Source organism: Castor canadensis, chromosome 7 (assembly GCF_047511655.1).
Source record: "Castor canadensis chromosome 7, mCasCan1.hap1v2, whole genome shotgun sequence".
NCBI classification, from domain to species: domain Eukaryota; kingdom Metazoa; phylum Chordata; class Mammalia; order Rodentia; family Castoridae; genus Castor; species Castor canadensis.
In genome coordinates this window covers 68,541,808-68,568,295 of record NC_133392.1, presented here as the reverse complement: position 1 = coordinate 68,568,295, position 26,488 = coordinate 68,541,808, and the positions used below count along the sequence as shown (strand labels likewise).

Below are 26,488 nucleotides of genomic sequence, written 5' to 3'. Positions count from 1 at the left end.
TCTATCATAAAAGCAACGCCTGATCCAAGAGCAGGGACAGCACAAAGGAGTAGAGTAATTTAAAAAAGGAAGCTGGTTTTATTCCCAGAATTAGGGCGGGTCACTGGCAGGCAGGACATTAAATGTCCACTTGGAAGCTAGGAGCTACCTGGAGTGTCAGGCTACAAAACCAACCCAGAGAGCCTAGGGAGCTGCTCAGGGCAGGGCCGATGGGGCTCTGTCCCCTCATCAGCGTCACTCTGAAGGAGCAGGACTTTCTTGCCTTGCAGGGAAGATAATAGGTCATCAGACAGTAAACAGTAATCATAGAAAAAGACTCTCCTATCCTCTGAGGCTAGGACCCTGTCTTTGTCTGGCATATGTTCCCATTATAACAGATATCCTTTAGTTCAAAGCTAGAAATTGCCTTTTGTTCTAATGACAGGGGTCAGAAGACTTAACTTTTGATAGCAGAAATTTGTTTCTTTAAAAACAGGGAAACCATGTAGTCTGGAGGGGAGGGAATATGTCAAAGACAGTGGTGGGGCCTGTTGCAGAAATCTCCAGACCAGGGGAAGAATCCAGAGTGGAGGCTGGTTTCTAACCAGTGGTGTCACAGGTAGCAGGCCTTAGCCTTGGTGCCTCAGAGCACATTCTTGATATAATTGCTCACTGGCTAGCTGATCCTGGGGTCATGTGTCCATCCTGGTCTATGGGCTGGGGTCAAAGGAGGGGGATTGCTCATGGGGGACAAACATTGCTTCACTTCTGCCCTTCAGCAGAAAGGGCAGTGGTTTCAAGGGAGGGAGGATAAGGTGCTCAGGCACTTTCCAAAGTCCAATGTAGCATTCCAGGAGGAGGGGCAGTCACTGGCAAATGTGTGGTCCTGAGAAACAGGGTGGGGTATGAGGGTGAAGAAGAGAGAATAAGTTCAGGGATGGGAGGTGGGAGACAGGACTAGATATTGGGATCTGCAGACCATGGGTACCTCTGAAGGGCTCAGGCAGGGACGAGTCTTTCCAGAATATGTAGTTAAGCTTTGCCCTCTGCAGTCTTACAGGGCTGGGCTCGCAGCTCACTCTGCCCCTTAAATCAGCATGCATCCCTAAGGCAGAGGTCAGGGATGGGGTCTTAGAGGCAGATGCAGTCCACATTTTGGCTTTATTTGGGCTGCACAGCATCTGGGCACATTTTTGTTTGCTTGTTTTCATTATAAAAAAATCTGCATTTCTGGGGTCTCTTGAAAAATTAGGAGACCTAGTGACAGGTGGGTCTACATTCTCAGCTGGTAATAAACACCTAGAGAAGCCGAAGTCACTTAGTCACAACCAGCGCTATCTGGCTGTCCACAGTCTCTGTGTCCTCCACCACCTAGCTAGTCCTGAGGCCTTTGCATCATTGTCCTTCTACATCAGCTTTTTGTATTATCATAGCAGAGAAATACTATTTGCCTCCATGTGTAGTGGGCAGACTAATGGCCTCACCAAGAGGAATCTGTGATACATCCTAACCCATGACCAAGGGCTGTTAGGCTTGCAGATGGGATTAAGATGATCAGTTTGTTGACCTTCAAGTGGGGAGATGATCCTGGTGGGCCCAGTGTAATCAGATGGGTTCTTCAATGCAGAAGAGGGAGGCAGAAGCCTCTGTGAGTGGGGGTGTGAGAGAAAGGCTCCATCAGCCCTTGCTGGCTTTGAGGATGGAAGAGGAAAAAAGGTGAGAGAACAGGTGACCTTTTGGAGCTCCCAAGAGGAACATGGACCTGCTGACCCATGGCTTTGAGCCCTGTCAGGCCCATTTTGTATTTCTGATAAGTTAAAGTAGTAGGATAATAGGTTTGTGTTGTTTTAAGCCCCTGATTTTGTGGTCACTGTTTATTATGATACTAGAACACTCACACATTCCATCTCTTACCAAAAAGGACAATAAACCAAGGTAATGTCTTTTGGGAAAAATGGGAGAAAGCATATTCCTTAAAGGACATAACTAACATAACACCTGGCTGTTTTCACTGACTGCCTGTCCCTGTCAGGTACTGCAAGCATTGGGATTGACACCTCATCTTTTAAGGAATGCTGATTCACCTTGTGCATATGGGGTTTCTGCATCTGCAGACCCCACCAACAGTGGATGAAAAATATTTGATAAAAAATGTGTCATGTGCAGGCTTTTTCTTGTCATTATTCCTAGATAATACAGTGTAACACCTATTTATGTAGCATTCCCATTGTATTAGGTATTAGAAGGAATCTGAAGATAATTTAAAGTATATAGGAGGATGTGTAGAGGGTATAGGCAAATATATCATCTCACATTTGAGTGGGATCCTGGAACTGATCTCCTATAGGTACCAAGGGACGAGTATACACAACCTTTCTGTTCCTCACTTCTCTCTTCTGTAAAATGGCATCTGCCTTGTGGATTTGTTATAATGATAAAATTAAGCAAGTAAATCTACCAGCATAGTACTGCACACATAGTAAACGTTCACTAAATGACACTAAAAGTAGTAGCTAGACATGTGGGGAGGGATATACGAGTTAGAAAAGGCCAGGCTTTGCTGCAGTAACAAATGGTACTCATTGTCATTGAAATACTGTAATAAAGATTTTTTTTTTGAAATAGTCTCACTGTGTAGCTCAGGCTGATCTCAAACTTGTAATTCTCCTGCCTCTGCCTCTCCAGGCTGGGATTATAGGCATGTACCACCATGCTCAATAGGATTTATTTTTTATTCAAGCTAAATTTCTAGCACAGATCAGTGGAAGGATCAGCTCCATAAGTCATTCAGGGACCCAAGTTGACAGAGGTTCCACCTCCTGTGATAAATAATGGTCATTGATTTAGGGAGTATAGAACAATCTGAAGGACAGCAAACCATTTCCCCCTTACAAGGAGTCACCTCCCAGTTGGTGCTTCAGATACATCCTTAGGAGGCCATTCTACACTCTTTAGGTTAGTAGTTTCTAGATGATTTGATGTGTGGTAGGACCACTGGATTCTGTGGTCACGTATCCACTACCACTCTGCCTTCACTGTGACTTGGATCTCTTCAGTGATGCTGCATGAGAGAGCCATGTCAGTGAGCTCACTCAGACAGCCCTCTGACCATGGTTACCTAAGGCTTTATAGGTAGGAGAGGCCACCTGCCCCCCAGAATATGTATGGATCCTGATCAGAGTGACCCTCTGCCCTCCTTTTGATAAAGGGATTCTATGTAATACACTTGCGGAGTGGCTAGTTGGCCTCCTTATGGCACATTACTGTGCCAGGGGCTCAGCTTTGCTCTCTGTTGATGACAGGTTGGACATTCAGCAGTAGCATTAGCTAGATCAACCTTGGTGAGAGGGATCCCAGGCTTTCATAGTATTGTTTAGGTTTGTCATGTCTCCATGAGCCCATATTGTACAAGCACTACATGGAGGGTGAGGGGTAAGGACAGAGACTGCCCCCTGGCTTGTTTCATGGCCCTTCTGCAATGGCTGCACTGTACAGCAGGTTAAAATGTCATGTGTGAGCCCAGAGGCTCACATGTCTCCTTCTCAGTCCTCCTTGTCTCTGATAGTCCATTCTTGCTCTTTCCACACCTCTGACTGATAGCTAGGCCATTTGCTACCGCCCACAAGTACAAGTGTGTCCTTACTTGAATCACCTCTCTTGGCATGAAAATCAGCAGATGCACTGCCCACTGGCCTGGTGAAGGGATTTCCTTTCACCACAGTCTTTCAGGGCCACTTTTGGTGAGCTTGGATGCAGGTGCAGTCCACTTTTGACTGGCACCTATACACCAAGTTGGTCCATCTGTGAGCCAAGCTCCTCTGTCACCTGGGATTATAAATACTTTGTGTGACAAGGGAGAAGCATTGTTGCAACAGTCCCTACTTCAAGACTGTGAGTCTCATTACCTTCTAACTAGGGGCCTGAGAACACAGCCCTTTCTGACCTTTCTCCACTCTTACAATGAAATCCTCCACCTGATTGTTGCTCTGTCTGTCCTCTGTCTGCAGAAGGTACATATTTTCAATGCTTCCTGCCAAGAGCTATCCTCTGACCCTGCCACTTTGTTTTAAATTGTCCATGAAGAGATGTGCAACTGTAATTTCCTTTCTTTAGTGCATCACTGACACTCTGCAATAGTCACCCAGTTCCATGGTTCATACAATCACTCTTTCCCCTACTTCTAAAATTCCAGAGACATAGCACCAGCAGAGACAGTCACGTCCTGCATCCCATCCCAGTTCACTGCAGGTGACATCCTGCAACCCCGTGACTGGGACTGTCCCTGTCTACCTGCCACCACTGTTGGATCATCGTTGCCACTGAGTCGGTGGTCTATCTACAGTAACTTACCCTCCAAGCTTGCCTCCCAAGCCCACTCCCAGCACCAGTGTCTGAGGTCTAGTTCCTTACAAGCTAAGGTGAGACAGGTGTTTTAAATTTAGGATCTTTAAATGATTAAGAGACACAGAGGGAAGTAAAAGTGGCATTAATTACATGTCCTAGGAGGGTAAATGCCATGCATGGAGGCCACATGTACATGGAGGCCAGGGAGAGCATGGGGAGGGAGAGAGAGACTTGTGAGCCACATCTTCATTGGGTCCAGGGCGTTATCCAAACGGGTTTCCTGAGGTGTTTCTAATAGATGGGTTAAAGCAAGTAGGTGCAAGCTCCAGGTCACACTGGCACAGCTGAGAGGTGTGGGGTGGGCAGGACCAGGCAAGCAGGCCGTATCTAGCTGTCTCCTAGGGGAGAGGTCAGTAGGAGGTATAAGACTGATACCTGGACACACAGAGTAGTTAAGAGGAGGCAAAGAACTAGAAATGGTTTCAGGAGTGACTGGTTCTCCTTCTGAGATGAGTCCAACTTATATTCTAAGTGGATGGCAAGGTGACATACACCTACACTACACAGGCCCACAGGTGGCCATGATCTGTTGAGGGAGGGCACTTAGGAGAGACCTTTGAGGAAGGGAGGCAGAGAAGGAAGAGGAAAGTGGAGCAGGCATAGGCCTCCAGGAAGGTCCCCCCGGCAGAGAAGTTGCCCTTTTGTTCCTGTTTGCAGCTATTAGTCCCTGGCTGTGGGCTGCCCAGCCAGGGTGCATGTGGTGGTGTGGATGGCAGTGACCTCTCAGCAAGAGCTTCCTGAGGGGAATTCTCTGGTGAAGGGGGAAACTGGTGGGCTGCTGCCACCTACTTCCTGCTGGCAGCCATCCCTCACAGCAGCTGAGGATGGGTAGGCCAGCGGTAAAGGTCTTCCCAGGGCACCACAGTACCGGGTTACTTCAGGGACTGTGAGAAGACAGAAGGCTCTGGAAGAGACCAGAAGAACCAAAGAGATGTCATCCTGGAATCCCAGAGAAGGGAAGAGTGTTTCCAGAAAGACACAGAAACTGATGAAGTGCGGTTGTGAGGTCCAGCCTCCAGAAGCGGCATTGGAAGTCCTAAGGGGTGGGGCATGGACCAGTCAGTCAGTGGTCCAGGTCTATTGAGGAAAGAGTGAGCCAGGCCCTATTCCTGGGCTGGTCACCCAAGGAGCCTATCTGAGGAACAGAGAGCACTGACAGGCAGAGATGGTGTGAACCCAGGGTAAACTTTACAAGGCCAGAGCTGAGGGTTGGACCTTGGGGGAGACAGAAGGCATGGGAAAGGGGCAGCTGATGGAGTGAGGTCCTTCATGGAAGAGAAGAAGGTGCTGATGTCAGAGGCCAGGGGTGGGCTGGCCCTCTGAGAGTGATGCCACACCCTCTGCGCCTGGGTGAGAAAGATGTGGCTTGGGGATAGAATTGAGTCTGTGGGTTGAATGGACAGCTAGTAGGTATGGGGTGGTGCCTGCTGAGAGCAAGGTGGGCATGTTTGAGTAAGAGGCAGGAGAAGACCCCAAGAGAATGGGTGGATTAGAGGGAGGGGAGACTGCTAAAGGCTAGATGGGTTCCTTGAGGGCTCAGTGAGGCTGGTGACCCCAGTGGGTCCTGCAGCACCTGTAGGGCTGAATGACTTCCAATAGTACCCTATGGCCTGATGTAGAGGCTTTGCAAGGTGGGCTGGAGGGAGAACAGAGACTCAAGATGACTCCTGACATGTGGCCAGATTTGAGGAGATGGGCATAGGGGAGGCCGAGCCCTAACTGCTGTGAGCCAGGCCCTCCATTGGGCTATTTGGTTTACATTTCTCACCACAGAGTGAAGGAACCCATCTCAGGAGGAGTGAACTGGGAGGGGGGCTGCAGGTTCCCATAAGGCCTTGGGGCAGTCACAGGTCTACATTTGGTTGTATCCTTGTTTTCAGGGTGTTAAGCAGAAATGTCATGAAGTTAGGGTAGTAAACTATCTTTCCTCCTGGTCCCCACTTCCCACTTTTAAGGTAAGGACATCCAAACCTTGTTTGTAACCAAAACCCACAAGTAAGAACTAACACCGTGACTCAGCATGCGTGTACCTGCTGCCACCCCTCAACCTGAATGTTGCCTTGCTCTGTAGAGTACACTCCTGATAGTTTCAACTTTACATTCATCTGGTTCACTAAAAAGTATGGTCACACATCACCCACGGATTTCACAGCGCTCTGATGCGGTCACTGCTCTAAGGCAATGGGAACAGGGCCACTTCTCTGGGAAGCTCCCTGATGCTGACCTATGCCCCCTCTCGGACAGTTGAGGCCAATGCTGCCTGTGAGGCTGGCAGAGGCCAGTGTCTGCCAGCTCTGCAGTGATCAGGACTCTGTTTATTTATTTTTTCTTTTTTTGACTGTATGGTGTTTTGAACTTAGGGCCTTGTGCTTACCAGGCAAGTGCTCTTCCACATGAGCCACACCTCCAGCCAGGATTCCACTTTTAATGTAAACCCTTCTTATCTCTTTTCCTTTGTCTTCCACCAAAAAAGAGAAACTGAGCACTGGGCCAGAGGTAAGGACTTCCAAGCATCCAGACCCCCATAGGAGTCCCCCTGGGCCTCAGCCTGACTGACTTCTACACATTCACATCCCCACTCAGGCCTGTGCCCTTTCCCGAACCACATCCCCACACATTTGATTCCCATTAGTGGATATACTTTGGATTCCTGCCCAGCCCCAACTTCTGCCTGTGGACAGCCCCTTCTGGGGGAAGGCCATGTTTATTTCTTCCTATTCCTCAGTGGTCAGACTGAGTGGAGGAAGGGCAGTAAGGGGCCATTGGGCTCTGTCAATCAGATTCACTTCCCCAAAACTTAGAGACACAAAGACCCAATCTGCTGGGTGCTTAGGCTGTAAGGCTAGTTAGAACTATGGCTGGGGTATGGCCAGTGGAGATGGAATCTGAAGAGAAACCCAAGCTGTCGTTACAAGAGAGTGGAGCAGGTGTGCTGAAAAACAGGTGGTCACACAGAGCTGGGAAGGAGCAGCCTGCATGGAGCAGCTGCTGACACGCCACTTTTTGTGAAGCTGGCTGTGCCTCTACTTCTTCACTCAGGAATGCTTTGGCCAGGCCCTCTGTGATTTAACACGAAGACATTCCTGCTTCTTAATCTGCAAGCAACTACTAGTCACCATTAGACACTCTTAGTCACATGTAGCCTGAGTCCCCAGCATCCAGCCACACTTACTCTACCTGCTCCACACACCTGTTCCATAGTTGGAAGCAGGGTCTGTTGAAGACAGGGTCCCATCAGGTGAGAGCATGGGGCTCTGAATACCCACCTGTCCCAGGTGAGTGACACATGAGGGGTAGGATTCATTCATGTCAGTGCCCCAAGCCACTCTACTGTTTGTTTTTTTTTTTTTCAATCAATAGTGTTTATTGGTCTTTTTCTTTTTCATTCTTTCTTTTTTTAATTGTTGTGCTGGGTGGGGGTACACGGTAGCATTTACAAAGGTTATTACAATGTATCAAATATATCATACTTGAATTCACCCCCTCCACTGCTTTCATCCCCCCCTCCCCAATTCCTGGAAGTTTCAACAGGTATCATTTTTGCATTTATATACATGTGTATTCATTGTTTGCTCCATATTCATCCTCCTACCCCTTTCCCTGCCACCTCCCCCCTCCCACCGGTGCCAACCACTCCCCCCACTGTTTTATTTTTTATGTGTGTGAGTGCAGTGACAAGACAGGGATGGTAGTTTTAAAAACAAAAGCAAAAACGCCCAGACCACTCCTTAACATCCACAAAACAGCTAATTCACCAGAACCTTCGTTTTTGTCCATTTATTTAGAAAAAAATTAACATGGGCAAATGAGATACCTCAGTGTTACAACAGAGTATAGAAATGTCTAGCAATAGTCAAATAATTTGATCTTTAAATACAAAATAACCACATGAACACCTAATATACAGGTTTCATCTGAATACATATTTATTAGATAAATATTAGAGGTCACATCAGCTAACTACATACAGCTTTGCAAGACTAGAAATCACAATTAGTTTTCTGACCAGTTTAAAGTATGAAATGACTGCATTGTACATACGATGTACAAAGACGATGGCGGTTTCAGTGGGAGTCACTTCAGGCTGCACTTGTGGGTGTGTTGATGTGTGGTCATGTGAATCACCTGTGATCATGATATCAAAAATTATACAAAGTATGGATTTGGTTACAATTTTCTTCTGAAATCCCCGTTTCTTTTCATTATTTCCATAGCACCCTAAAAATACACAGGTGGCTGAACTAGCACACTGAAGCTAAATAGTACATGTAGGTAAAAGAAAAACAAAACAGAACCAAAATGCTTTGCCACACAGGGTCAGAGTATATTACATGAGTGAGACAAATGTGAACTCACAAACGCTAACAAACAGGATCTAGTTTTCCCACGCAAGATGGAGTTCCAAGCCTTGTTGTTTTGTTTTGTAAAATAAAAACAATACACATTCCAAGAGAAATGAATGCATCTGTTGACATGTCTATTTCTCATTTACATATGTACACACGTCCCTGGAGTCGCTGCTGCTCACATTGCCCTGTCTGGACGGGTCAGGCCCGAGGCCCGTCAGCAGCAGACCTGTAGCTCTCTGGGGGTTAGGACTTTCATTAGGGAGAAAGTATTAGAAGTTTCTTAAAAAATAAAATGGCTACAGAGGAACATGATACATGAATAAAGCTTCAAACCAAGAAGATGGGGACAACTGTCTGTTTGGGGCCCTGCCAGCCTGCCCCACTGGCTTCCAGCTCATCTTGGGGAGTGGTGGCAGAAACATGCCAATGGGTGGGTGGATGTTTGTCATGGGAAAGTGGCTTGTTGAGACCTCATTTTTGCTGAGGTTACTTATGGCTCCAAGTTGTTGTCTGAAAGAACCAGGGAAGTGTCTGTCCAGAGTGCAGGCCTGCCTCTGCTTATAGATGTTGCTTTTAGCTGCACCTGTCACTTCTCCGGGATGGCTCCAGCCCCACATCTTTGCACTCCCTCACACCCTGGATTAACTGTGGAAATACTCTGGAAGGGGATGTTCCCAGAGCATGGGCTCAGGCACCACAGTCACAGCTGGCTGGAGGACAGCTCTGTGAACTTGCTGGTGGAGGCTTGCATGGGGGAACCCAGAAAATCAGCCTCAGGTGCCAGCCCAAGATGGCAAGAAGGGCCTGGAGCCAGGCTTCAGGGTGCATGTAGACCCTTTGCACTAGAAAAGTGCAGATCAGCCTGTGAGCAGAACCTGGGTACATTGTGACAAGCAGCAGGGACCCCAGGCCTTTGCGGGGCACAGTATCACTGCAGGAAGCAGGAACTTCTAAGGAAGGCATCTGTCAGTCTGTCTGAAGCTGAACATTCCAGATGGTTCAAAGCAGAGTGTGGCCCTATGCCTGCCAGGCCACAGGCACCGGGCCAAGACAGCTACATTGTCCCTGGTGTCATCTTGTCCCCCAACCTGACTGGGCATGGACCTCAACAGTAGGCTTCCTGGTCTTCCACTCCCAGTATAGCCACCCATTCTGTTCATCCCTCATCTGTACAAAGAGCCCTGGTTGCTTTTTTGTTTTTGTTTGTTTGTTTGTTTTTTTAAAAAAAAGACTCGGTTTTTGTTATTGAGTCAAGGTATTTTAAAAACACCAGCAAAGGCTATTAACCAGGTCATGAAAATGTTGAATATTATCAAAGACGATACTAAAATATTCACAAAGATATTTACAAAAGCGATTCTTAAAATAATTGATTTGCATACTGAACAACACGCTATTTGAAAAAACCTCGACAAAGGGACAAAGGAAGAAAAGGAGTGGGGACAATGGCAGCTTTCCTACAGAAAACCTTGTGCCGTTTGGTATGGTGACTGCAAGTCAACAGCTGGGGCCACCTTTCCAGTACAATCCACAGAGAGTGCTGGGGAACACCCACTGAACAAAGGGATATGGGGAGGCTGACAGCCACTAAGGACCCTGACAGTGGACAGGAGGGCAGAGAAGGGCCCTGGGTGGAAGCAGCAGGAAAGGGTGCAAAGAATTTACAGATGGGACCCAAATGACGGGACAATCCAGCGTCACCATAGGCCAAGCGACTAAGGGACATCGACCAGCCTGTAACAAAGTGGATGCATGACAAGCCCCCTGGGGACCCCTAAGCAGATGGAGTGAAGCAGTGAAGGAACAGCAGAGGCTGTTCTTGCCAAGCGAGTAGGAGTGTGGGGTGAGCTTTAGTGGAGGACGGATGCAGAGGGGCGGCTGGCAGCACAGAAATGCCCACAGGACATCCTGGTGCATGCAGCGGTGATGGTATTGGCTGAAGCCAGAGGTGGCCTTGAATGCAGAGACAGACCAAGAGGCTGAGAGAGACACTGATATGCTGGGCTCCTGCCGTCCAGTCCCAGGCTTCTTTCTGTCTGAGCTGCCCCTGTACCTGCCCTGCTTCTCCACCGTGCACCCTGCCACTGGCTAGACAAACCAGGACTAGGACCAGAAGGAAGTGATGTCCCATGGAAAATCTTGGCGAGGCAGGTGGGGCAGGAGGAGACAGAACACAAGAGGGAAGTGGCTTGCTTGCGGTCCAAGTCCAGTGTTCCTTTCCTCCAGGTGACTTCAGAGCCTTCCACAGTCACTGATTGAAAGCAGAGAGTGGCTTATAGCAAAGTTGCAAGGGGCTGCTTGTTTGACTGTCCAATATCCTCCCATGGCCTCCAACGGAGAGTACAACCCTTTTGGTTGGGTACACACTCACGCATGCTCTCGAGTGCTTTCTCTCCCTGTCCCTTAAGGGGCGTGGTCTGAGTCCAAGGTCATGGAGCCCTGCAATATATTGTCCTGGCTCCAGGGAGGCCCTTGTCCCCTTTCCAACCTCAAGCAGGAATGGCAGCTCCTCTCAGACAAAGCAACATTTGTCTCTTGTTTTCTGAATGTGTACAGGGCTTCTTGGCTTAGAGGTCAGAGGTCAAAGTGATGAACTCTGGCCCTGAGAGTTGTTCTCCTTCCCAGAGGTTTGTGCTTCTCTGTGGTGGGCGGTGGCAGGTAGGGCATACTCTCTGCTGCCAACTGTCATTGCCCTTCCAAGGCTTGTCCCCACACCAGTCTCTGGGTACTCTCTCTCTCAGGCTCCAGTCACTTGAAGGATACTTGGGCCAGGAAGCAGGAAAGCAGGGCTACAGTTCAGAAAATGGAAGAACTTTGGGGGCACTGCACTGGAACATTATCTGGAGTCAGCACACACAGAGGGAGCTGAAGCCGCCATCAGCCTGTGTCTCAGCTGGGCCAGGCCCCCCCTCAGCGGGGGTCGTCTTGGGCCTGCTCTAGCATGGGCCCCAGCCCAGGGCGTTCAGGTGTACGAGGCTGAAGCCTCACAAGGCCTTCCTGGTACATCCTGCCTGCACCCCAGCCTGTAGTCCTGGCAACAGGTGGCCTGAGCACGGGCTCCCAGGAGGGAGGAAAAGTGTGTGGGACAGACGGGGCAGGAGGCAGAGTGGGAAGGGATGGCCCCAATGAAGAGTAGCCTTCAGTTGTTCTCAAAGAGAGATAGGAGGTCATCATTGCTATTGCTCGGAAGGTCGGGAGGGTCCAGGTAAGAGAGGAGCTCGTCAGGATTTGTTAGTTCTGGCAGGAGCTGGAAAAGAGGAAGTAAAAAGTCCAGGTGAGACGTCGGCTGAGAGATGGTCCAGGGGAGGAACAAGGGCTTCCGCTGGCCTGCTCGCGGCCCTCCTGCCTACCTCCTGGATCATAGCCTGAAGACTATGTCCACACCCATCAGGGCCACTTCACCTTAGCAGGGGCAGGCACACCCAGCGCCCTCAGCCCTCCCACGGAGACCTCAACTAGGCTGAGCCTTCCCAGGTGCCAGCATCAGGTTCACAAACTGGGAAGGCCCAGTGGTGGGCCAAAGGGCTTCCTCCTGGCCAAGTGCTCCTCTGCCCTCTCAGACCCTGCTATGAGGAGGTGCAGACCATACAGCCTCCCAGCAAAAGTCACATGGCTTCACACATGAGCACAGGAGAGAGTTGTGGGAAGGCCGGGTGGCCCCTACAGTGAGTGCTCACTGCCTCCCTCTTCTCAGCGTTCCCAGGGACGCCGTGACTGGCCAGCCGTACACTCTGTCCTCGTGGCCCACTGTCCCCTATCCCCTATAGTGATTCCCTTAGAATCTTTACGTCACACAGGGGTTCTCATTAATCTAACAGTGTCCCACTGGCCTGGCCAGGGGGCAGAGAGTTGTGTGAGAACCAAGACAGCTGTGCAGTGAGTACCCCCTATCATGAGACCTGATACTGCTAGGGTGGGGTCACAGAGTGCGGTTGGGAGGTAGAGGGCAAGAGTGGCTGAGGACTGTAACAGGCCTCCTCTGGGAATCTAGCACCTAGAAGTACATGGGCTGGCTATAGCCCCCATCTCCCACCGTGGAGATCAGAGGGGAAGTGGCTGGTCCCATTCCAGCCAGCCCTGTCCAGCTGTCTAGGCTTAATCATTCTGTGGCCCCCACATTTCCGACCATCGAGGTTTCAAGGTATGAACCTCAGTTGCCCACTGTGACCTGCTGCCCTTGATTGTGCCCTGAAGTTGATCCTGCTGCCCCCGATTTTTTGCCACCCCACACAGGGGCTTCTTGGAGTGAGCAATGGAGCAAGCGGAAGCAGGGAATGGACAACACGCGGACAGAAAAACTGCAGACAGACAAGACCAGCAAGATGGACAAGAGTGGCCTTGATAGTCCAGCCCCTCCCTTGCCTAGGGCCAGAGAAAAGGAGACACAGACATAGCAAGCTCAACATGGGGTGGAGGGGGGTGTAGGGGTGAAGAAGGGCAGGGACCCTCCTGCGCTGGCTCCAAAGCCCTAGCCTGGAGGGACTCTGCATGGGCCTGGGTGGAAAGTGGGCAGAACTAGGGAATAGGATTGTGGCCAAGGTACTGGGGGGAGAGGGATTGGCAGGGTAGGGATGGGGCCCTCAGTGACACTTTCCCATGATGGAGCTTCCTGGTTCTGGAGCCATGAGAGGCTGGCTGGGGCCCACCCACCACCCACCCACCTTTCCACCCGTGGCCTTGAGCCCTCAGCACCCTCCCCTTCTCTCGGGCAGGTCCTGGTGCCAAGCCTGGCCCCAGGCCAAGGTGCATGGTGACCCCAACTTACATCCAGTGAAGGCTCCGGCATGTCGGACGCTCCCTGTGCTCCGGCCTGACCCTCTAAGGCTGAGGAGGGGTTAAAGGTCAGGTCGCTGTGTGGATGGTTGCTGGGAGCGGCCTGTGGCGGCTGCCGGGGAGGCTGGGAAGGAGGAGGAGGAGGAGCCCCACTGTGATGTAATGGAGGCCCTGACTGGCTGCTGGGGTGTGGTACGTGCAAACCTTGTATGGAGGGATGGGGCTGGTCAGAACTGCCAGCGTGGGGCATCTGTGGAGGAGGAGAGAGCAGGAGAAAAGAAAGGTGAGGTGACGGAGGCACAGCGACGAGATGCCTGGAGAAAATGAAAACCAAACAAACCAGGGAAGTAACGAACCCCCAAACAAAGGTGCCCTCTCACAAAGTTGAATGGTTTTGGGGGGCAGAAAAACAGAGTCTTCCCCCAAAACTGTCAACAAAGGAGGCTGTGGAGGGGAAGGCGAGGAGGGGCCTCAGGCTACATGGAACCCTTGGAAGGGCTGAAAGACAGGCACAACACTGAGCGCCTCCCCATCCCGACACCACTGTCACCACAAGGAACAACAGTGAGAGGCAGAATGGAGAAGCAAAATGGTCATGTTTCTGGGGAGGGGGAGGCAGGCAGATGCTGCCAGTGGTGTGGTGCGTGACTGCGGACCAGGGCAGTGGAGAGCAGATGCAGACACACAGCACGGGCGGGCAGGGTGCAGCTCAGGGTTGGCACTGAGCCCCAAGGGAGTTGGGGGAAAGGCTGGGCAGGTAGATGAGCCCTGCCTGCTTCCGAGATGGAACTCAGCAACGGGAGCCTTCGTAACCGGGGCATCTCAGCACAGCACATTGCCTGGCCCTTCCTCTTGACCACCCCACCTAGTCTGCAACAGGCCTCCAGCTCAGGATGCTGGGGAGGCCAGGCACTTCCAGGCCTCCAAGGGAGGGGTGCTGCTCTGGATGGTTCACTAAAGGTGAGGTTGGGGCGAGTGGTGACTCTAACAAATCAACTAGATAATTCGCATCCTTCAATTTGCATGCACATTAAAAACAAGATGGCCTAATGGGGAGTAAGACGTAAATATGCCCCCTGTTCCAAGCAGGTCCTCCCTCAGAATGGGAAGTCTGGAGGGACACCCTGCACTAAGCATTCCATCAGGGAGGCCTCCAGCCCCACATACACGCTCTGGTCAGAACAGGCTGTCTGGTAAACAAATATTTCCTTGGTTTTCTGGTTCCCCTCACCCTGCCCCTTCTTCTAGTCCACACAGACCACATTTCTGCATTCTTCCTTCCTGAGTTTGCAAATGGCAGCCTAGTTCCTCTTCCTGTTTCTGTTAAAAGGTGCTTCCCAGGCCTACTGTGGGCTGGGTCCTACCCCTAGTCCCGGTGGCCCCTTCTTCTCAGGGTGTAGGGCCCCGTCCCAATGTGACATGGGGAAGCACTGTGCTCTTCTAGCCCAGGTGGTTGGAATCCTAGGGGACCCACATGTGGCATGACATGAAGAAGAGACTGGAGGGACCGGCCACCACAGCTGTCAATGAGAGGCTAGCTGCAGGCTTCCACTCATGCCTGTGACCACTCAGCCCATCCCAGCAGATGCCCATCCTGGGGGAGCAAGGAGCAGAGCAGCTCAGGATAGACGGTCTCTGGGTCTTCTGATATGGTGCCCGCCTTCCCTGACATGGGCTGGAGCATCTCAGGGCCTAGAAGGGGCAGGTGTTCTCTGAAACCTGCTGATATACCTGCCAACCTGCTGCCTGGCATGGGAGAGTCCTTGGGCACATTAGCACCTGGCTGGAAGGCTCCTGGTTATGTATGGGTACCATCCCAATGTTCAGCTGGGCACAGGCTGCCTCTAGCCACATCGTGTTTGGAGTTGACCTGGGACTACCCCCAAACCCCTGACACAACTATACCTCTGGGTCTGGTTGCCTTCAGTGAGAAGTCAGAAATCAGGAAGGACAGGGCATCTAGGGAGCATCGCAGGGGGACTTGAAGGCTTACAAAGCCCCTGTGGCAGGACAAAGCTGGCTGGTAAGAGGAAGTACATGACCTTCCCACTGCCATCTTCCAGGGTTAGGAACTGCAAAGGCCCTGGGTATGGTGTGTGTGAGGTGATGTCAGTGTCTCCTGGCCGTCTAATGCTGAGGTCCTAGGGCGTCTGAGGGGCCAAGGAGGAGAGAAGCCTCCAGAAGTCGGAAGCCCCATAGGGCAGAGTTAACATTTACTCTTGCTGAGAGTCAGGGATGTGACTCCCTTCTTTTCAGGCCACACAACAGAAGATAAAAGGGCTGCAGTGACCTTTCTGATGTAGGTTCCCAACCTTGGACTTTCCCACTGGTTGATGTGTACTTTGGCAACTGCCCCTTCTCCCCAAGGTGAGAGACCAGAGAGAGGTCTCAGACAAGCCACTTCAGCTCTTGGGCCTTGGTTTCCCCAAAACCCCAAATGTTCTTTTCCACCCAGGCCCCTGCAGAAGGTGCGCTCCGTGAGCAAAAGGTTCTGTGTCTTGTTCACAAGTGGTCCAAGCCTGACCCAAAGCAAGGCTCAGGAAATGTCTGCTATACAAAGCAGAATCATCCAGCGCTCACTAGACAGGACTCTGGAGTTTGGCCAGGCCTTCTGCCACTGCTGTTGGGCCATAGAAGGGGAAGGCCTACAACTAGCACAGGATACCTTCCCTGAGGGTATCTCCAGCCATGCAGAGCATGCCAATAAATGGGAGACAGTCCAGGCATACTAGTAATCCTAGCTACTTGGGAGGCAGGGATTGGGAGGATCAAGGTTTGAGGCCAGCCTAGGCAAAAAGTTCTTGAGACCCCATCTTAACAAACAGCTGGGCATAGTGGTGTACACCTATCATCCCAGCTACATGGGAAGCATACATAGAAGGCTCTCTGTCCAGGTTGAACAGGAAAAAAATGTGAAACCCTATTTCAAAAATAACAAAAGCAAAAAAGGTACGGCTCAAGTGATGGAGGGCCTGTCTAATCAATACAAGGCCCTAGTACATGAAGGGAGAGAGAGAGAAAGGAAGGGAGGAAAGAAGGAAGGAAGGAAGGAAGGAAGTATAAGCTGGGTGCCTGTGGCTTACACCTGTAAGCCTAGATCATTGAGAGGCTGAGATTGGGAGGATCAAGGTTCAAGGCCAGCCTAAGCAAATAGTTTGTGAGACCCCAGTTCCAAAATAACCAGCGCAAAATGGAAAAATGGACCGGAGGTGTGGCTTAAGCAGTAGAGCACAAGAAGCACTAAGTGTTCAACCCACAGTACTACTGAAAATAAAAAAAAGAGAGACAGGATGAGGAGGGCATGCTTCCAGGGTGCTCAGGCTACCTAGCACTTCCTTTTGCGGAGGTGGTTGACACCCTGAAAATCCAGACCTTTGTGGAATAAGTGCCTGGGTTTGGGACAAAATTCCAGGTGGCTTGAAACATATTAGAGAGAGAGAGAGAGAGGTGGGGCGAGGAGGGTAGTACAAAGTGTGACAAGAGCAGCCTGGAGCTTCCTCAGTCTCCAGAGAATGAAAAATCCTAGATGAAATAGCCATGTCAGGCCTTTTATTCCCTTCTGAGCCCCCAGACCCAATTCTTAGTTGTCCTGTTTGCCCAGGAGGGAACCAGAATATCCTCAAAGAAAGGCCCCAAGGGGAGCCCTCTGCCCCAAACAGCCCCAGACAGGCTGGGAGTGAGGCCATAGGGAGGTTGAGGGACTGACAGGAGGTACTCACAGTTTCCTGCATGGGGTGACTGAGGGGTTTCTCGAGGGCGGCCATGTTGTTGGGCATGTCTGGGGGGTGGGAGAGCTGGGGGGGCCCATGCATGAAGTCGTTCATGGATGTCCCGCCGGGGTTCCCGTGGGGGAAGTCGAAATTGCCATGGCCCTGGTAGTTGTTGCCTGGGGAGGAAATGAGTTGGGGATGGGGGTGTCACCCAGAGGGAAGGTGGCTGCCCCCCAGGGAACAGGCAATGTGAAAGTCAAGTCCTGTCCCTCCCACATGGCTGGCAAGGATCCTGCAGCCTTAGGCTTCTGGGTAGATGATGGAGCAGCAATATGGCCTCGTCCTGTGGGCCAGGGCATCCCAGGACGTGTGCTGCTCTACTAGTACTGAGCGGGAAAGGGGACAGCTAGATCCTGTTGGAGAGAGGACATGAAATAAAGCCAAGTCTGAGCATTTAACCTGAGCTGCTGGGCTCTTTCTCCCTAGGCTCCATTTTATAACTGGGAGACCCAGGCCAGAAGCTCTTCTACGAGTCCATAAAGAAAGTTGCCCCAGGCTTATGATGATACTGATAGGGAAGGGCTCTCCAGCCTCTTTAGCCACTGCGTCCTTTACCCCATGGCGATGGTGAGGCTCAGAGGGTCAGCTCACTGAGATGCTGGGGCCCTTGGGACTGGACTAATGTCTCTGGGCCACTAATAAACTAGGAGCCCTGAGAACTATGTCCAGAGATGCTGGTGGGAGAGCTGCCACATTTGAGGGTGGGGTATTTTCTAGGAACCAAGTGGTAGGGGAGTAAATTTTGGTTTGACCAGTAGCGAGTAAGAGCCAAAGATGGTGACCTGGGAGACCAAAGGCTGGGAATCCAGGTGTCTGGACTCTTTCTGGGAGGATGGAAGAACTGGAGGGACAGTGAAAAAAAAAAAGATGTCACAGAAAAACACTAGAGGGCCTGGGAGAGGCAAACACGGTACAACAGAACAGCTCTGAAGCCCCTGGGCTTAGCCCACTGTTCCTCAAGTCCAGTGACCTGAGGATTGTGTTTTGGGGGTGTATCACCTCTGCTACTTCCTTCCCGCCTTGTGTACCTGCCACCCATCAGCACAGAAATCTGGAGCCCCACTGGACTTGGGTTACCCTCCTCCCTCCCTCTTCTCCAGTTACACCCACCTTGGCTGCTATAGTCGTTGGAGTTGGTGCCCCCAGGGGGAGGAGGGAGTGGGTATGGGGAGGGGCCAGGGCCCAGGGCAGCAATCATCTCCATGACATTGGGCATGATCATCTGGCTGGGGCTCATAGTCTTGAACCTCTTCGAGGGGATGCCGTCAGGGTCGTCCTTAATGTGCAGGTCTGACTTGATGGGCACTGGCCGCCAGCTGCATGTGGGGTCTATGGTGACCTCTTCAAACTCAGAGCTGGGGGAGCAATGGAGGCTGAGCTGAGGCTCTGGAGTGCCTGGTTTTGGAGACGAGAGGCCCACGCAGAGACCCCCTGCCCCATTTCACCACTGTGCACAGGAGAGAGGCCTGGTAGGGATGCTTACATCTCTGTTTAAGAGATGGGGAAATTGAGGCTAGGAGAAGCAAGGGGCTGGCCTTGGAGCAGCTGGTACTGAGGCCTCCCTCCCAGAGCAGGGCACTGCTGGCTTCCTGCTCTGGCTGAGTTCTATGCGTTTTGGAACGTTTATTTGTCCCCAGGTACAGAAACTCCCAAAGTCAGGTTGCAGAGAGGTGAAGGGGTAGTCAGTGGTCTGATAGCCTGGCCAGTGAAGTGGCCTCCAACCCAGTCGGGGCCCCACTTACTGTTGGATGGCGTTCAGGATCCCCCACATGTACTGATCCACCTCTAGGCCCTCGAGCAGAGCGGTTTTACTGGAAAAGGAGAGTGGGGTTAGGCCCATGCAGGGCACAGCCCATCCCTCCATCCTTCCCTACTGTGGTGAGCCCCTCCCCTGCTACTGTACAGCAGGCAGCACAGAGAGGGTGCTCTGTGACTGGGCAGTACTAAGGGGCTGTCCAGAGCTCAGGGAGCAGTGCACCTGTAGGGGGTTTGGGTTCTGTTTTGTATTCAGGGCTAAGGGAGATGGCTGGATTCCCAGGAGGAAGCCAAATGGCTCCTCCCCTCTGTGATCAGGTGGGGAAGCCCCTGTTGGGGTGGGCATCACTTACTTGCACACAGGACACCTCCAGGTCCCTCTCTCACAATTCAGCTGCAGGTATGACTCCAGGTCAAAGCACTGCAGAAGCCAGAGACAGACAGACAACAGGAGGGTGAACCAGGACTATCAGAAACTGCCTTACTACACCTTGGGGACCCTCAAGAAGACATCCCTATCAAGGTGGAAGGAGGGCGGAGCGAAATTCACGCCACCTCTCGGCTGCTCACAAGGCAAGTCAATCATGCTTAGTCCCCGGTACCTCTACCAAAATCCCTCACATCAGCTTTCCATGCCCCAAATGACCCCATGCCTATGTCCTTTGAGGAGCCCTCCTGGTCCTCCCTTCCAGCTGGCTCTCACTGTTTTTTGTGCTATAAGGCCAGCAGCAGGGTAGACTCTGGCCACCACCCCTTCAGCCCAGGGACCCAGGACAAATCTGATCAAGTTCATGACCCCATCATCTGGCAGGCCCGGGAGGGAGTTCTGTCCACCATGTGGCCCTCAGGATAAACTGTGCTAGATAGCGGGGCTCAGGGGCTGGCCCTAGGCCCCTGAGGATGCTCACACTCAGGTTCTGGCAGGAGTGGCTCCTCACTCCCAGTGTGGGAGACCAGCCCAGATCAGCCCCCACACAATGAATGCTTCCCAGCCTGGGTTGCCTGTTTTCTTCAGAACTTTGCCACAACCTACGCAGACTGTGACAATCACTCATTCCCACAGCACTTTCTGAGCTGCTTGGGGCCAGGCCCTGGACGCAGTAGTAAGCCAGACCGAGACACCCTTGCTTCCATGTCCCCTACCAGCTAGCCTCTGACATCTTCCAGAATAAGGACTATCTAATCCCATTTCTGTAGTCTCCTGGGCATCCAGAGATGGATCCCAAAGGAGAAATGATGGCTGAAGGAGTGAGTAAAGTCAGTTCTTGCTGGCCAGAGATGGGATTGTTGGCCCCTCTGCCTGCCTCTCCCCCTCCTCACCAGACTCCAGGTGATGCTCCCGGGACACTCACCTGGACGTGCTTGCAATCGTGCCCTCGAGCAGGCAGCTGGATGCGCCGGAATGTGATGGGGCACTTCAGGGACACTTTGATGGCTGTCTGCTCCACACCGTCTTCCCCGTTGAGGGTTGTATTGCCCGAGGAGGCAGCCACACTGCTGAAATTCCTCTTGACTGTGGGATGGGAGGCACAGGCAGGTAAGGTGAGTGGGTGGAGGGTCCTTCAGAGGGGGCGGTCTGTACATGCTCTTTAACATGCTCTGGTTCTTCCCCCCCACTCCTCAAATACTCAAACACTGAGGAGGTTCAAAATGGAGCTCATTCCTCAGACCCCACACTGAACAGCAATCTCCATGTGACATATGTGGAGTGCACGTGACTGAGGAGGGGACAAGACAGCTCCCTGATCTCTGCAGAACAGGCTCCGCCTTTGCTAAGAATGGGAGGGAGCGGGTGGCTTTCTGCAAAGCTTGCAGAAACCCAGTCTGGCACTTCTCTGATTTACTGGGTCAGCAAAAAGCCCCCTCAGGTGCTTTTGCACTCAACTCTGCAAGCCTGGGAATAGAAATGGAACTGCCTGGTGGAGTTCAAGTGCTGCATAGAGCACCTACCTGCATACAGCCCCATGACACCCCCAACATACACCTCTCAGACCCAGCCTTGCACTCCGAGCCCTGACTCACTTTTTGTGATGCAGTGCTCGGCGGGCAGCAGGCGCTTCTTGAGGAGGCCCTGCAGCACAGACCGCACAGAGGGCCGGTGCACCAGCTGCAGCACGAAGAGGTGGGACTGCAGAGACAAGCAGAAGTGGGCTCAGACCCGGCCCAGGTTCCTGTGCCCACCCCACCTGTAGCTTCCTTAGCCCCGGCTGCTTCAGGCTCAAAGGCCCCTGCAATCTTACAGTGGTGAGAGCCAAAATGTGTCCTGGGACTGATAGGCTAGTCCTCTGGTAAAGGGTCTCTGCTCCAGGCTGACAAGGTGGGCTTTAACATTGAAATGCCTCCTGGATGAGGTTATGGGACACAGCCCAGCCCACCTCCTAACCTCTCCTGCCACTGCCTCCATCATGGGTCTTTAGCTCTTCCTGTTAGAGGGCTCATTCCTGCCATCTCTTCTCTGGAAAACACTTCTGGACTGCACACCTCAACTGCCCTGACCAGGCTCTTCGTACTGATAGCTGTGTAGCCTTGCATAGCCTTCCTGGTCCTGTGACTCCCACCTCTTGCAAGGGCAGACCCAGAGCTTTTCCTTCTGGGTCCTCCAGATAGGCCAGGCGAACAGGCCAGGCAATTTACTTCCATTCTATGCAAGCTTCCCAAAAAAACCCTGCGTGTCAGACCCTGACCTTTAGGAAAAGGACAGTAGGTGAGGCGCAGTCCCACATCAGTGAGTCATGGGCTGAAGGGGCAGGCATACAAGCCTGCACACCCATGCGTGCACACACACACCTCTTAAGACAATAGGCTGAGTGAATAAGGGAAAGGATTAACTCCAAATTTAGTGGAGGTAGGTCTGGAGGCAAAGGTGGTTAGAATGTGAAAATTTCATGCAAATGAGGTGAGACCAGATCATAGCTTTGAGGGACACAGAACTTCACCAAAATGGGTACAGGTGCCTGGGGGAGGGGCCAAGAAAAAAGTGGAGGTGTATGGAGGCTGCTTGAGGTGCAGAGTGAAAGCGGAAAGGCGAATCTGAGGCTGATGGCTGGGGATGGGGGACAGTACCTCAGGCCCCAGTGATTGGTGATCAGATAATGACACTCTCGACCCTGCCCACCCTCCAGCCACACTTACACAGCAGCAGGCAGTGACGGTGATCTGGATGGTGTTGCGACCAGGTTGACACACGTGCTTGAGATGCAGCGGCTTATGTGAGGTCTTGTTGTCACCTCGCTCGATGGTAAGGGGCGTGGCGTTGACGCTGACCTGCACAGAGGCCGGCCAGTTGGTATTCATCTGCCGGTCCTCATGGTGGTAGCACTTGAATTGTAGCTCTAGGTCAGATCTGGAGCCAGTGGGGCAGGACAGGCTCAGCTCAGCTCTGAGAGCTTCCCCCCACAAGTGCACCATCATCCCTCAGTCCCTGGGAAATCCACACAGGCCACTGCCTTTTCCCTGCCTCACTTCTCCTCTTTCACCCTAGAGATATTGCTTACTCATATTGAATCATCTAATCAAAACCCACCCCAACACCCTGAGCCCCCATCATTCCCACTCCCCGATTCTTACCTCCACATCAGCGTCTGGTGAACCGTGGGCCGCAGGTGAAACACGTGGTTGCTAACTGCCAGGTTGTGCTCCAGGCGGAAGGGCTCCAGCACCACACCATCCCGCACAGGGAATGTGAGCCGCAGCTCATCATTGTGGTTGGCTGGAGAGGGACAGGGCTGATGAGTCACAGGCCCCATGGCACCACGTGACACTATCCTGGGCTGCATGCTCAGGATTCAGGCCAGAGCCACAGAAACTGCTCCATGTCCAAGTGTACCGGGGAACCCATGGTTTCTTCAAGCCTGCCTGGCCCCAGGAGGACCAGGTATCCCCTCTTTTCCAACTGGCCTTGTCTAGAAGCCCCAGGCTCTTCCTGCTGGTCCCTCCCAACCTCCACCACCCAGGTGAACTGTGAACAACTCAGCCCCCCACCCTAAATGTCCCTCCGCATGGGGCTTCCCTGTTGGTGGTGCTACTGCCCCTTCTGCATGCCCCACACAGGTGGCCAGGCTCCCACCTGGCTCTGAGTGGAGTCGACTGCAGAGGGAGGGAGGGTGTGCAGCCCTCACCTGGAGGCGGTGGCAGAGCACTCATATTTGGCTTGATGTCAGGTGGGAAGGGTGGTTTGACATCTTGGCTCGGGGACAGGTAGGGGGGGATGCTGCTCCCAGGAGTCATGGGGGGCGTGGGGTTCCCTGGAACAGGCGAGTGAGGGTAATTTGCCACAGGAACCGGCCTGGGAGGCTGGAGGAAAGAGAAGCAGCAGATAGGTTATGGGGTCACAAGGACAGACGGGGTCCTGGTCGAGGATGGACACCCCACATGCTCCAGTGTTCTACCTAGGGCTACTCCCCAAGGGAGGACCATCTCCCCAGGAAAATCACTGTCCTGCTGACCCCTGCTCCCTTTGGAAGATAGGTGGCCTGGGCAGAAACCCTCACCCTTCACTGGGTTTCACACCATTGAGCCCCTTCAAGGTCAGATGCAGGCATACTTCTACACTCACTTGACCAAGGAGCACCCTGAGGGTCAGGGTTACCAGGGGACTTGTCTAATCCACGCTGGAGGGGAGGAGAGCGGGGACTAGTCAGGTGGCCTCTCACATTATGACTCCAGGTCACCTCCAGATCCTCCCTTAGGGTCTCTGGACCCCAGAAGCCCCTCTCTTCTTTCTCTGATTTAGCCTTGTTTTTTCTTAGGCCCGCACTTGTCCTTGGTCACCTACTAGAGCTGTGGACTCTATCCTAGGTATCTGGCACTGCAGAGCACATGACCAGGAAGTGTACCCCCCCACCTATGGACTCCCACGAACATCCAGAGGCTAGGGCAGCAAAGCGAGGACCCTTTGAGCCTGCCGACAACTGTGCAAAGACTGGAATTTCTAAGACTAAAGTGGTACGTACCCTGTTGACATTCCCTTGGCTGTAGTTACTGTAGCTGCTTCCGGAGAACGTGTTGTTTTGTCCATTAAACTGTTCTGGCTGTTGAAACAAGGTAAGCAAAATGATGAGCGGAGTGCAGAAAAGCCCCCTACAGCCTGACTCCCTCCTGGGAGAGGAGACTGAGGAGGGGACTCCAGAGCCAGGGTGGGAAAGGGAAGGGGTTGAACAGGGCATCTAGGGGACAGTCTGCCTCTCTCTGTCCATAGCTATTAACTTAGCGAATGAGTCAACAAAAATAGCAATGCCTAGTGTGCCAAAGTCAGGGCAAAAATGGCAAACCCTCATGTCAGGAGGCTGGGTTTTTTGATAAGTAAAGGTAAAATTGTGAAGCATTTTCTTCATTCCTGAGAATGTGTTTCATGATAATCGAGAAGGAAAAGCATGAAGATATCCTTCCAATATAATTTCCAAAGTAAAGTCAGAAACAACTCAAATATCCAACATACAGAAGGGTAAACTAGGGTACCCTGATCTCTGTGTAGTATTAGGCACGGGGTTAAAAGTGACAACTACAGAGACATTGTAGCACAAAGTAATGCACTTATAAATTCAGATTAAGTGAAAAAAAAAAAAAAAACCAGATTCAACATTACAACTCTAATAGCAGTTTTGTAACATGTCTGTGCTCATCTGCATGAAGAGACACAGTTTAGAATAAAATGTTAATATATTCAGGATATAAATTTTTTCTTTAAAAAATTATACTCCCTTTATTGTTATTATCTTGCTTGTGCAGTAAATAAGGAGAAGGAAAACTACTACCCAAGTCCCATGAGAACAGGAACCTAGAAAAGCCAGTCTGCCTTCCTGATCACCGATGCTTTAGAAAAACCAGAAATTTCCCCCTGCCCCTTGGGGTCTTCAGGGAACACATACAGGACTGGAAGGACACAGGAGAGGGTACAGATGTTAGTGGTGAGGAGAGGTCTGGGGTGCCCCTCTGGGAACTCACCTTGTAATACTGCCCCATGTTGACCGTGGGAGGTGGGTACTGCCCAGTGGTGGGTTGGCTCGGCATCCTTTGCCCAGGGTAGTTGGGAGAGGTGAGTGGCCTTGGAGGGTTGGGGGTGGGATACTGGCCTGGCTGTGTGGGGAACTGGCTGTTTGGTCCATATTGCTGGTTTCCATAGTTGGGCTGTGAAGTCAGAGGAAAGGTTGTCACATCTCATAGCCAAGCTGTTCACTCAGATTCCAGGACTGGGTTCAGCTGCTCTCCTGGGCCCTGGCTGTCTTCTACCCACAAAACAACCTCCCCACCCATAAAGGGGGGAGTGCTCCTTCTTGCCCTGGCATCCAGGGACCTGTGAGGCTATCCTTCTGCAGGAGACAACCTTGGAAACCTAGGGCATTTGCAGTGCCAGACCATTTGACAGGGCTCAATTCTAAAGCTTGCCTTTGTGTCCCCTAGTGCTTGCTTCGAGACTGTTCTCTCCACTGTGTACCCCAACTCGACAGGAACATGGAGGGCACAGGATGGCACTCTGTGTTCTGAGGGTGACTCTGATGGCAGTGGCCCTGTGCTCCAGTGTCCAGCCCCACGCCCTTGCCAACCTGCCATTCATATAGAGGCTGAGAACAGGATGATGAAGGGCAAGACAACCCCTCCCCAGAGAGGTGATTCAGAGAAAGACAGTGTCACTTCCAACCACTTTCCCTGTGTGGAATATCAGGTGACTCTCAGGACCACCTGCCATAGACACCCAGGACATGCCATCCTGTGTTGACACTCCTCATCTAAGTGTCTCTTGTCCTCTAGGCTCAGGTACAGTCCATGACTGCACTCCAGTGCCTGGCATAACACACGAGTGGCCAGCACTAGGGACTTTCCATAACTCGTACTGTGGGATACACTGGCTGCTCTGTGCAACAGCTCTCTCTCTCTCACCTGTCTGCCAGCCTACCAGGCCAGACTCCCAGACAGTGACCACCCAGCATCCCAGCCTGGGACTAGGCATTTCATAGCTGGGAAGCACAACTCCCTTTAAGAGGAGTCGGGAGCCTGGTGAGCCTTCTGGGGATGCAAGAGCTGGGAGCCTGGCATTGGTTGATGCTTATGACAGGAAATTCTGCTGCAGCCTCATCTGAGGTTGCCTCTCTTGGTCGTGGCAGCCAAGGCTAGGCATGGCTCACTTGCAGATCCATCCCCTGTGCAGCCAATGAGGGTGCTGGGATTTGCATGCAGAAGGGGCTGAGAAGATGGCCCAGAAACTGCGTGGGGCATGCATCCGGAAGGGAGGCCAGCAGCTTAAGGTCCCTGAGGACAGCCAGGGCTGGGAGGAGGCATGCAGTTCTTCTCTGAACTCCCCTCCCTGAGCTGGTACCAACTAGGCAGAGGGTCAGGGCTTGCTTCAGCCTTCTGTAGGTTTAGAAAAGCCTCTGGTTCCTCACCCTTGATCCTCTCCCTTCTTGGACTCAGGATACCTCCATCAGTCAGCCTGTGCTAGGGTAGACACTAAGGTGGGCACAG

The 26,488-nt window shown here is 52.0% G+C and overlaps 1 protein-coding gene across 13 annotated transcripts in view; it reads right to left on the bottom strand.

The window, feature by feature from the left end:
* Positions 1-8,145: 8,145 nt before the first annotated feature.
* The window catches only part of Zmiz1 (zinc finger MIZ-type containing 1), a 214,480-nt gene continuing 196,137 nt past the window's right edge, over positions 8,146-26,488 (bottom strand). For 12 of the 13 annotated variants that reach the window (XM_074079289.1, XM_074079287.1, XM_074079286.1 and 9 more), the window contains 13 exons: positions 24,974-25,156; positions 23,983-24,060; positions 23,149-23,323; positions 22,598-22,739; positions 22,163-22,373; positions 21,053-21,158; positions 20,383-20,543; positions 19,384-19,451; positions 19,018-19,086; positions 18,386-18,630; positions 17,225-17,391; positions 13,498-13,755; positions 8,146-11,979 (listed from right to left, as the gene is read on the bottom strand). In XM_074079289.1, coding sequence (XP_073935390.1) covers positions 11,872-11,979; positions 13,498-13,755; positions 17,225-17,391; positions 18,386-18,630; positions 19,018-19,086; positions 19,384-19,451; positions 20,383-20,543; positions 21,053-21,158; positions 22,163-22,373; positions 22,598-22,739; positions 23,149-23,323; positions 23,983-24,060; positions 24,974-25,156 — 1,971 coding nt within the window. In that variant the 3' untranslated portion in view covers positions 8,146-11,871. The remainder of the gene's footprint in view (positions 11,980-13,497; positions 13,756-17,224; positions 17,392-18,385; positions 18,631-19,017; positions 19,087-19,383; positions 19,452-20,382; positions 20,544-21,052; positions 21,159-22,162; positions 22,374-22,597; positions 22,740-23,148; positions 23,324-23,982; positions 24,061-24,973; positions 25,157-26,488) is intronic. The other variant, XM_074079290.1, reaches the window with a different exon arrangement.